Source organism: Gobio gobio (assembly GCF_949357685.1).
Source record: "Gobio gobio genome assembly, chromosome: 8".
Classification (NCBI taxonomy): Eukaryota; Metazoa; Chordata; class Actinopteri; order Cypriniformes; family Gobionidae; genus Gobio; species Gobio gobio.
In genome coordinates, this window is record NC_137114.1 from 3,944,144 (window position 1) to 3,956,643 (window position 12,500).

At 42.8% G+C, this 12,500-nt stretch overlaps 1 protein-coding gene across 1 annotated transcript in view; it reads left to right on the forward strand.

The window, feature by feature from the left end:
- Positions 1–12,500, forward strand: part of LOC307130997 (NACHT, LRR and PYD domains-containing protein 3-like) — an 80,615-nt gene that overhangs the window by 44,920 nt on the left and 23,195 nt on the right. The window contains exon 9 of the mRNA XM_079824361.1: positions 4,670–4,840. Within this exon, the coding sequence (XP_079680487.1) occupies positions 4,670–4,840 (171 nt within the window). The remainder of the gene's footprint in view (positions 1–4,669; positions 4,841–12,500) is intronic.

Genomic DNA, 12,500 nt, shown 5'->3' on the forward strand with positions numbered 1-12,500 from the left:
ACTGATCATGATCATTATGAACTTTACTCCAGTCTAATACAACAATGTTCCTCAAAGTCAGTAAAGTTGATAAAGCCAAATTAAAATGTCATTGAACAAACTAGATTTGGGCTAAGCCCCGAATCTTTAAAATGTCTGGCTCCGCCCCTGGCAGATACATTATTATACTGTTGTTTTTTATTTTGTTTGCCAAATAACGTATTTGTCCACTCACCCAGCCCCCAACCCCACTGAAAAAAAAAGTTCAGGCGCAGGATTTTTTTTGCTTTAACCCCTGAATGAGATAACTGCGCATGTATCTGTTCACATGTGATAAGCGCTGTTAGCAGAGTTATTGAACGCTATACGTCCATTGCATTGTCACAGTGTTTTGGGTTGTTTCATGTTCATGTTTTTGAGTTTGTCATGTTCAATGTCTTGTTTCCTGGTCTTGTCATGTGACTCCCATGGCCTCATGTGATCTTGTGTCTTGTTCTGTCATTGGTTCATTGTTTAATCACTGTTCACAGGTGTCACTTGTCCAGTCATTAGTCTCTGTGTATTTAAGCCCTCATGTTTGCCATGTGTCCTCGTCTGATATTGAATGTTGTAACCCCGTGTTGGTGAGTTTTCTGTTATAGTCAAGTCTGTTTTCAAGCCAAGTTTAATTAAGCCAAGTCTTTTATTGTTTGTTTTGCCAAGTCTTTGTTTTATGTTTATAATTTGGAATAAACTGCAGTTGGGTTCTAAACTTGCCTCTTCAGTGGATCTAATGTTACATGCATAGACTCAACTCATGTAAACAAAGGAGATAACGTCCACACTTAGACTTAACAAGCCGAGATCTCCGGTTTCAGCATCTGCACAACAACCCTGCAACCGGAGTTTCTAAAAATCTTCACCCTGGCCGGAGTTTTCAAAGTCCGGTTTCAGTAACCGGATACTGCGTTTGCCTGTGGACGAACAGCCAAACCGCGTAGAAAAAGCTGCGGTTTTGAAAATACCCGTGTGGCCTAAAGGCCCTTTCACACCAGACGCCTAACGAAAAAGCGAAGCGGAGAAGCGAATATTTCGTATGCGAATAGTTTGCGTCAAAACCATTCACATCAGCTGCGACACGAATTTGCGACGTCTGTGACGTTTCAGAGCTCCAACATCCCAAAACATTTGTGGCGACAGCTGAGAAAACACGGACACTTCATCATTCAGTGAAGATGAGCTTTTCATTTCATTTAAAAGACAGAGAAGAAGGTTTTGGGTGCACTCAGTCTTAAAGAACAGAGAGTCTGAAGGGGAGTATGCTAATCTTGTACAGGAGCTAAAACTTTATCATGGCCGGTTCTGCACTTACTTTCAAATGTCCGTGGGACAGTTTGAGGAGCTCCTCCAGAGACAGTAGCAGCGCATCTGACCACACACACACACACACACACACACACTCACTCACTCACTCACTCACTCACTCACTCACTCACTCACACTCCAGCAACCAGTCGATCCGGAGCAGCTGTGTTTCCAGCTATGTTTCCAGTTGAGTCAATGTAAACATTTAAATTCCACAGTCGTACTGACGGAAACACATTCACTTTCTATAGTCGCGGACACAATTAGGTTAGAAAAAAATCAAGTTTTAACTCAAAGTTATGATATCGTAATCTGTAGGCTAGCCTACAGTGGGCAAACACAGCTGCATCTGTACAGCTGTAAACACAACTACAGCTGTAATCTCGTGAGAAATGCGATACCTGGCAAAGGTTAATGTTGATTGAATGGCTAGAGACAACAACTGGACATTTGGTCACCTTTGTTTGCTTGTATGTGATTGGTTTAAGCATTTTCTGTCGCTGCGAGTGTTAAAAAAAATAGACATCGAAAAAATAAACATAGTTTTTTCGCCACAGCACATTCGCGTTCGGTGTGGAAGCTCTCAATACACAAACAGCTGGTCAAAAAATAAAACCATTATTAGCGCGTCAAAATCGCGTCCAGTGTGAAAGGACCTTAAGTCTCAGTGGCTCAGAAATAGTTAATAGAATGGCAGCAATGAGCCTCGCCAACTGTCAAAATATGATTTTTGTCAGTTAGAGTTTGAACTGTCTTAACTTGTCTGAACATTCCGTCAATGAAAGTCAATGGGATTTTTCAGAGTTACGCGTGCGTGTGTGTGTGTGTGCGTGTGTTCGTGTGTGTGTGTGTGTGTGTGTGTGTGTGTGTGTGTGTGCGTGTGTGTGTGTGTGTGCGTGTGTGTGTGTGCGTGTGTGTGTGTGCGCGTGTGTGTGTGCGTGTGTGTGTGCGTCTGTGTGTGTGTGTGTGTGTGTGTGCGTGTGTTTGTGTGTGTGTGTGTGTGTGTGTGTTAGAGCCCTGCGCGGGACTGTTTTCTTCATCCCGCTCCCGCCCGCACCCGCCGAATTTCTGACCATTACCGCCCGCTCCCGCAATATGTATGTCCACTCCCGCCCGCACCCGCAAAACTCAGAGAATTTATTCCTGCACAATAATAGAGATGCATTGATTTTGTGTCTTCTCCCGTCCCGCAGGGGAAAAAAAACACGTATTTGTATTGATATTATTAAAGAGATCCATGGGGTTGTTTGTTTCGTTTCCCTGGCCTGCATGTAAAAAAAAAAAAAGACAAATACATTCAAATATAATTTTGTTTTTATCAAAAACTTTGCACATAAAAATAGACTGCTTTGCAAAACAGAAAACAGAAAACCAGATTGAGAAACAAAAAACAGATCCCAATTCCGTCGAACGTGACCGACTGAAAGGAAACCTGAGAAAACATGCTTCAACAGAACGTAATGTGAACACAAAATAGCAAACGGACATTTAGAAACAATCCATTTCCACTCACTAAACTTCTATGTATTGTTTGTCAAAAACACCAAACAGTCAACTTGACCTGCAGGGAGTGCTGAGCGTTTTTGGTGAGGTATGATCAAGTATCTATGTATTTGCCAGCTGCGCAATATGTGGATACATATAACGTTATACCGCATGACTTTGCCTACCAAAACAATTGAGAAACTTCTCCAAATGTCAGACTTTCCTTGCTTAGCTTTTGTGCTGTAAATACCTCGTTTGAGGTTCTTTTCTACATCATCTATTGACATCTTCTCCATCATGTCGTTAGGCAACCTCCCTATCCCGCCGATTCCCGCGGTGTTTTTTTTTAGCCGCCCATTCCCGCCCGCAGCAAAATTCAAACCGCCCGCTCCCACGAGATTTACGTTGGGTCCCGCGGGACCCGGCGGGACTCAATCACAATGCAGCCCTCTAGTGTGTGTGTGTGTGTGCGTTGTGAGTTAGGCAGAGATTATTCATGAGAAGTTCTCCTGTGTGTACAAACACTAAATAATCCACACAATTATTGGTGAATGAGAGCCAGTGTCAGTGTTTTGAAGGGTTTGAAGAGGAACTCAGGGAGATAAAGGAAAGAGGAGGTGTTAACATTCAGATCACATCTTATGATACATTATTGAGGTGGAGTTGGTCCAGGTGTGCCGGCTGGAACACCAAAGTCGGAGAAGGAATCCAGTTCAACAGATTTATTGGTACAAAGTATATGCAGAGGGGGAGCCAGGATATAGTGGTTTGCATTAATCACAATAATTAATCACATACAGGAGATTAACAGGAATACTAGTGCAGAATGGTATCGTCTGTTGCTTTATGTCCATAGAAGTGTATCAGCGTATGTGTGTGGTCTGTAACAAACAAATAAAGGATATGTTCTAACAAACAATGCTTCTTCTTATCACGATTACACTCATAACAACAACATAAATGGCATTAATAAGCTACTGGCTTCCCTCAAACATAAACACAATGTGTCACTTGTATATAACAAAATAGGGCATTATCAAACATTATAAACAGCTTGCATTATTACACTACACTGGATGAGCACTCAAGTGCTGCTATATTTCACATTAGCGGCCATTTTGTATCATTATTCCTTTAACATCTCTATTAAGAGAACAGCAATCAACTTAGCTTGAGTAACAGTGAAATCTACAATACTCCCTTTCTCTCTGGACGCACACAACTTTAAACACTCAAAGTGACCTAATGATGACCATATAACTGCGGTCTGTCAGGGAATCTGTGTGGCTCGTCCTCGCTGAACACAGGCGATAGCGGATACGAGACTGATCGCGTGTGCACAGCCTCCACCGAATGGGCTGCGTTCAGACAAAATAAAGGGGAGGGAGGAAAGTGCTATTGTGCACCATAAACTGTCCACTGTTAATGAGACTTTCACACAAAAAGTCAATTTCAGCTTGAAACAGACTTGATTTTGGAGTTGACTGAGATGTAGTGACTGTTTTCAAACAGGTTTTCAAAGGAAAGATAAAACATTAGTTTTTAAATCCTGCATAGAATGAAATAAGTTGACAAAAGTTTGTGGTTTTCTTTTTAAATGTTTAATGTATTAAATTCATGTCTCGCAAACAAATTATTACTTCATACATATTGTTACAGATATAAATAACTGAACAATACACTGTTGGAAACACTGTCATTAATTAAAATAGATTTAGCATTAGACAAAAATACAGATCCTGATTCATCAAACTTATTGATTTGTGCTTTAAGTTTGTACTTTCTCTGTAATAATGGATTCTCTGATAAACTGATCTGATCTGAACTGAGAGAGTGAAGAGTGTGTCATTGTTCTCTACAGGTTGTTGTATTGTGATATCACAGATGAAGGTTGTGCTGCTCTGGCTTCAGCTCTGAGATCAAACCCCTCACACCTGAGAGTACTGGATCTGACTGGGAATAAAATCGGGAAATCAGTGACTCTTCTCTCTGCTGTACTGGAGGATCCTCACTGTAAACTGGAGAAACTGCGGTAAGATCATCTCTCTCATAGTCACACGTGTCTTTGTAATCAGTAAAACATGTCCTTTAATGTACATTTTAGGTCTAAAATCATCTTGTCAAGTAAAATGTTATGTAAAGTCACTAAATCTCAGGACAAATTACTCTGATGACTGAAGATGAAGTTAATTTTATTAATCTTCATCACATCGCATGACATTTACTGAAGGTTCAGTTGCTTGTTTAGTTTGATTGAAACTCATTTACTTGGCTCTGTCTGTGTTAAAGTCTATTTTCATCTTATTTTTACTTGTTTTGAAATCCCATGAGCTCATTGTGTTCTCATAGATGCCATGTCATGTCATTTATTAAATTAATTTAACTGTGAAATACAGTGAACGACTGGAGGTGAACCAGTAGACAGACAGTGTGAGTAGACAGACAGACAGATATATGCTATGTAGTTGTTAAGGTAATTGTTGCTAAGTTGTTGCTATTCAGTTGCTAATGTATTCTGGGGGGTTGCTAGGGTTTTCAGGGTGGTTGCTAGGGTGTTGCTATGCAGTTGCTAGGGTCTCAGGGTAGTTGTTACGGTGTTGCTATGCGGATGGTATGGTATACTGTGTGTGTGTGTGTGTGTGTGTGTGTGTGTGTGTGTGTGTGTGTGTGTGTGTGTGTGTGTGTGTGTGTGTGTGTGTGTGTGTGTGTGTGAGAGAGAGAGAGAGAGAGAGAGAGAGAGAGAGAGAGAGAGAGAGAGAGAGAGAGAGTGTGTGTGTGTGGGAATGAGTGTGAGTGAGTGAGTGAGTGTGTGAGTATGATGACTAGATAGATAGATAGATAGATAGATAGAAGAAAGAAAGAAAGAAAGAAAGAAAGAAAGAAAGAAAGAAAGAAAGAAAGAAAGAAAGAAAGAAAGAAAGAAAGAAAGAAAGAAAGAAAGAAAGAAAGAAAGAAACTAGTGCTGGGCGGTATACCGGTTCATACCGAATACCGGTATTTATTTTTTTTATGATGTGAATTTTGATGATACCGCAATACCGGTATGTGTCGCTTAAACAACGTTCGGAACGCGGCGCAGCGCGTCATTGTTTGAGAGGGGACGCATTTCACTGTTGCACACTAGTGAGAGCAGTCAGAGCACAGCTGAGATCGCTTTACAGCCTATGGCTGAATCTGAAATCGCCCCCTATACCCTCATTCACTATTCCCTACGTTATCACTTTATTTAGTGAATGAAAACGAGTGTGTGAAGTCGGACCACCGTTGTGTGTACATCGGCTGTACACTCGTTATTGCGGTGCGATGTGGGATAGAATGAGTGCACTCAATAACGCCCACTATGGTTTCGGACACCACTACAAAGCGCTGTCCCCTCCAAATAATGCCCTATTTGAGGTTATAGGGGGCGATTTCAGATTCAGCCCTTGATTACAGAGGAGAATTCAAACTACACGCGGCGCGCGCGAGACAGCGGTTTCTGCGCTGAACGCCGTGATGAGATTAACAGCGTTCTCCACATGGATCATATTATAGCACATAGACCGGAGCGAGCGTGTTTAAGTTTTTAATGGACATATTTCATAGACATAGTGCTCTAAACATGATCCAAAAGCGTGTATCCGCACATATTTCATCATGTCTTCTTCAAATGAAATGTGCACTGATTTGGCTACACTGATACAACCATAAGCTACATCTGATCACGACAGCGATGACACGATGGATTATTCTGCTATACAAAAGACAATGGATGAGGTAAATTAATAAATAAACTGACAATTCAAAAAAGTAAGTGCTTTATTCTTTCTGTGTTAAACTGATGAGTGTCATTTGTTCAGAGAGTGCTCTTAAATGTATTGCAAATATCCGCGTTTCTCCATCATTTTAGCAGTTTGTTGTTATATAGGGTTAGATCTTTAAAATGCTCAAGGTGCCCTCAACTCTGTTTTTCTCTCTCACTCCCAGGTAGCGGTGGTTAATCTGTCTGATTTCCCGATTCGATTCGATTACGATTATTGAAGTCCCGATTCGATTACAGTCGATTTTCGATTATTAACGATTCTCGATTAGCGATTATTGATTTTCCATTTCACAACAGTAAACGAAAATACACTACAAAGTGATTGCAGTATAAAAAAAAGTCAGCTACTGAATTACTTAACTCTTTTATTGAGTAACAACAACTCAAAGCACTTGTCGTGTAGTGTCGTGTAGTTACACAGAAATGAATACATCACATTGTGTTGTGACTCATCAAGTTGAACTAAACAATAACAAATAAATGAAAGGCTTATTTCCTTTAGGAAGTAGATCAGAACCAACATACTGTAGAAATTGGACAATTTTCTTCTAGAAAGACAACGTGTTCAGGTGGAGGAAGACTGCAGGTTGCAGTCAAAACATGTCAAGGTAAAGAAGAAGTTTTTTCTCCGCCTAAACACCTTGTCTTTCTAGAAGAAAATTGTCCAATTTAATCATTAAGAAGACAAAATGAACATTTTTGAACAACTTAGCTTCAGCTTATATACTGTACTGTAGAACACAGTGACAAAATGTCAAGAGTGATGGATGCGGTGCGCGCGTGAGGGGGGCGGGAGCGGGTGGACCGCTCAAGCTCCTCTCGTTCGTTTCCTGACGTGAGAAAGACAAAAGGGGAAAAAACGACTGTTAAAAAGGCTCTCCAATCTGTATTCTATTTATAAAAGATACACTAATGCCCCCTTGTGGCTAAATAAATATTGCTTTAAGGCATAGAAGACGTGCAAGTTTTGATGTAGTTATGCCGCCTGGTTTGATCGATTTGACAGAGTGCGTTCATATACCAGTGAGTAATCTTTATTCAGTTATGTTATTACCTTTTACGAGTTGTATTTCAAGTAGTATTATGGTGATTTTGAATCTGTAATTTAATATCTTTTGATGTTAGGATGCATTCATAGTCCATTGCATCGTTGAGATTATCTGAGGTAAATACATGTAAAAGAGAGTTCAATATCTAGCTGTGAGCATATAATCTCAGTTTCTAAGTAACGTTGAATATGTATATAGGATTATTGATGATAGACGAAGGATATATGAGCATTAGATTAGATTGGATTAGATTCAACTTTATTGTCATTACACAAGTACAAGTACAAGGCAACGAAATGCAGTTTAGGTCTAACCAGAAGTGCAATAGCAGCAAGTGCAGGATATACAATGGATGCGTAAGTGCAGGACATGGATATGTACTGAATATGTATAAATATGTATAAATAGAGAGACGTTATTACTATAAACAGAACTGAATTTACAGGTGAATATGTACAGTGAATAAATATACAGATGGCTATTACTATAAACAGAATTTACAGGTGAATATGTACTATGAATACAATATACAGATGGCTATTACTATAAACAGAATTTTACAGATAGAGGTATACAATAATATGCTAGGCTAATATGAGGAATAGCAGTGGATTAGGGTAGTGCAATAAATTATGGACAGAGCTATCCGGAAAAAAAAAAAAAAGTGTAAAGTGCAGTGGAAAGTGGTTGCATATTACAGTTAGAAGTACAGTGCAAATGTAAACATTGGTACTATAAATGCAGTCGGCAGTGCAAATGAGCATAATCCAGTTAAGATATGGCAGTGCAAGATGCATATGTAAACAGTTGTTACTGTGATAAGATAAACAGTCGGTAGTGCAAATAACAAAGTGAAGGAAGATGTGAGGTAGGAGAGTTATCAGTTTATGAGGGAAGTGGATCAACGGGGGTTTGAGTTCAATAAAGAGACAGCTCTGGGGAAAAAACTGTTCTTTAGTCTGCTGGTCCTGGTCCGGTGGATCCTGAAACGCCTGCCGGAGGGCAGGAGAGAAAACAGTCTGTGGGCTGGGTGAGAGGAGTCCTTGAGGATGCTGCGAGCTCGATGCAGACAGCGTTTCCTCTGGATGTGTTCGATGGCAGGCAGTGGAGTCCCTGTGATGCGCTGGGCAGTTTTCACCACCCGCTGCAGTGCCTTGCGCTCCGCAACAGAGCAGCTCCCATACCATACTGCCACACAGTTGGTCAGGATGCTTTCTATTGCGCAGCGGTAGAAGTTCACCAGGATGGCCGAGGAGAGCTGATTCTTCCTCAGTGTCCTCAGGAAGAAGAGGCGCTGGTGAGCCTTCTTGACCAGGCTGGAGGTGTTGGTCGTCCACGACATGTCCGCCGAGATGTGGATCCCCAGGAACTTGAAACTGGAGACACGTTCAACAGCCATTCCATTGATGTGGATGGTGTCGTGTGTGCCTCTTGACTCCTTCCTGAAGTCCACGATGAGCTCCTTCGTTTTGGTGGTGTTGAGAAGCAGGTTATTATCAGCGCACCATGTGGCCAGGTGCTGGATCTCCTCCCTATAGGCAGTCTCATCGTTGTTGCTGATGAGCCCAATCACCGTAGTGTCGTCCGCAAACTTGACGATGGAATTAGATCCATACACAGGCTTGCAGTCGGCGGTGAAGAGGGAGTAGAGAAACGGACTTAGCACACAGCCCTGTGGTACACCAGTGTTGAGTGTGATGGATGTGGAGCAGGTGAATCCTGAACGAACATTCTGGGGTCTGTCAGTTAGGAAGTCCAAAATCCAGTTACACATTGAAGTGTTGATGCCCAGGTCTCCAAGTTTGGCTATTAACTTGGATGGGATGACAGTGTTGAATGCTGAGCTGAAGTCAACAAACAGCATGCGTGCATACGTGTTCTTATGGTCCAGATGGGTGAGCAGAGAGTGCAGTGCCATGGAAACGGCATCCTCTGTGCTCCTATTGCTGCGGTAGGCAAACTGGTGTGAGTCCAATGTGGATGGTAGAGAGTCTTTTAGGTGTTCCAGGACCAGCCGCTCAAAGCACTTCATGACGATGGGTGTGAGTGCTACAGGGCGGTAGTCATTAGGGCACCTCGGGTTAGAGTGTTTCGGCACTGGCACAATGGAAGTGCGTTTAAAGCATGTCGGTACAGCTGCTTGGGCAAGAGACAGGTTGAAAATGTCTGTAAAAACCCCAGCGAGCTGCACCGCACATGCCCTGAGCACACGTCCAGGGATGTTGTCTGGTCCAGCAGCCTTGTGTGCGCTGATCCGGCTCAGTGCCTTGCAGACATCTGTGGAGGAGAGTGTGATTGGTGGGTGGTCAGCTGAGGGTTTGAGCTTGGTGGCAGTTTCTCTGTTGTCTCTTTCAAAACGAGCATAAAAGTAATTTAGCTCGTTCAGGAAGTTGACATCAGTGGCTGCAGGGGTGGAGTGGGTGGGTTTGTAGTCACTGATGGCCTGGATGCCCTGCCACATGCGTCGAGGGTCAGAATTGGAAAAGTGACCCTCTATCTTTAGCTTGTAGCAGTGCTTGGCCTTTTTGATGCCCCTCTTCAGGTTAGCTCTGGATGTACTGTAGGCTTGTGCATCACCTGATCTGAAGGCAGTATTGCGTGACTTCAGCAGGAGTCGAACTTCCCTGTTCATCCAAGGCTTCTGATTAGGGTATGTGGTGATCTGTTTCTGGGTTGTAACACTGTCGATGGTGGTATTGATATGATCCAATACAGAGGAAGTGAATGAGTCAATGTCCGTGTGAGCGCCACTGGTGGCTTGAGAAGCAAACATACTCCAGTCTGTGTTTAGAAACCTTTCCTGGAGTGTGGAGTCTGCCCCCGCAGGCCACACCTTGATGGTCTTTACTGATGGCTTCACACGGTTGATGAGGGGTGAATATTTGGGTGATAGAAACAAAGAGAGGTGGTCTGACTGTCCCAGGTGGGGGAGGGGTGTCGCAACGTAAGCGCCAGCCATGTTTGTGTAAACATGGTCTAAGGTTTTGTTTCCTCTGGTGTGGCAGGAAACATGCTGGTGAAACTTGGGTAGCATTGACTTTAGGTTTGAATGATTAAAGTCACCTGCAACAATAAACGCAGCTTCCGGGTGATCAGTCTGTTGTTTACTGATGGCTGCGTGAAGTTCTTTCATAGCAAGCTTGGCATCAGCATCCGGGGGAATATAGGCTGCAGTGATAATAGTGGAGGTGAACTCCCGCGGTAGATAAAACGGTCTACATTTAACCATGAGAAACTCCAGGTTAGCTGAACAATGACTCCCAACAATAGCAGAGTTTGTGCACCAAGCTTTGTTAATATAAATGCACAATCCACCCCCTCTGCTCTTCCCGGAGCCATCTAGTGTTCTATCCGCCCGGAGTGTGTGGCGTCCCGCTAGCTCAATAGCGGTGTCCGGTATTCCGCTGTTTAACCAGGTTTCAGTGAAGATTAGGACGTTACAGTTCAAAAGTTTCTTACTGTGTGTAATGCTGAGTCGAATCTCCTCCGTTTTGTTCACTAGCGATTGTACATTGGCAAGGAAAATGCTGGGTAAAGAGAGCCGGTAAGGAGTTAGCCTTAGCTTAGCTCTTAGACCTCCACGCTTACCCCGCCTTTGTTTACGATCACAGCGCCGCCTTCTAGCACTTCCGCCCGGCCGGGCAGAGCGCATCGCCTCGGGCGTCCTAGCGATCTCAGGAAGGAGTTGAAGATTGTCCATAAAACTGTCGGAAATTCGCAAACCAATATCCAAAAGCTCACAACGGGTGTACGATGTAAAAGCACAACTGTTCTGTACGAACAGACCCGAGATGAACAAGAAAAATACCGCAAAATTGCAGAATCTGGAGAGACGCTGAGCCTCGCGATCTACTCGCGCCGCCATCTTGGTCGAGATCTTGGTCGAGATTATCATCTCTGTACGATCGCCTCGATTGAGATCACGTTTCAGAGAACGTGACACTATTTTATCGGTGTTAATCGACTCGGTCCTTATGTGACGTTATTATATTTGTTTATCTGTGAAACATTGAGTTATTGCATGCATAATATCACTATTAGTAGTATTTAGTGAGTACTATCAGCCAAACTTGAGCACTCTAGATGATACAATGATGGATATCATAGTACTACAATGCTTATGTTCTTCTCTGTATAACCATATGCCCAATGTTATCTTGAATATGTTATAATTTAAATATTGTTATTTATATTTCCTTTTAGAACCACTACTGTTTAAATGTGGCTGCAAAATTACCACCCATTAAAGAAATATACGTCTCTGACCGGACGTCTTGTGACTGCTCATTTTCCACCAGAACATAAGATAGTCTTCATTACAACGACAGAAGAAAAACGGGTTCGTGTCGGAGGAGTGTCGAGGCCCGTTCGGTTCCGTGAGCGGGAGCCGCGGGTCGGTGCAGCGGAGCGGCGGTGTGTTTCAAGCATCAGTCCGGCTATGTGTGTGTGTGTGTGTGTGTGTGTGTGTGTGTGTGTGTGTGTGTGTGTGTGTGATCCGCTCATCGCGTCCTCAGGATCGCCTTTATTCCTGCGAATGTGCGCATCGATGTGTGTCGCGCTCGCTCATCTGAAGCGCTCATAAATCTGCGGATTGAAGGCGTTTATTCGGTGTTTGTGCGCGAATCTGAGCTGTGCTAACGCGCTAATGCTAATGTGCCTGAGCTCCAGAGTAGGCGAGGCGGGAGGATTTCTAGAGTGTTCCCTCAGAATCATCTCAGCATTAACGACAGATTTACATTCATCTAATGAACACACACACACACACACACACACGGTGGTAGTGTCAGGTTTAGATAAATAAAAAAATCGATTTTTGAAAATTTAATGATCGATTCATGCTC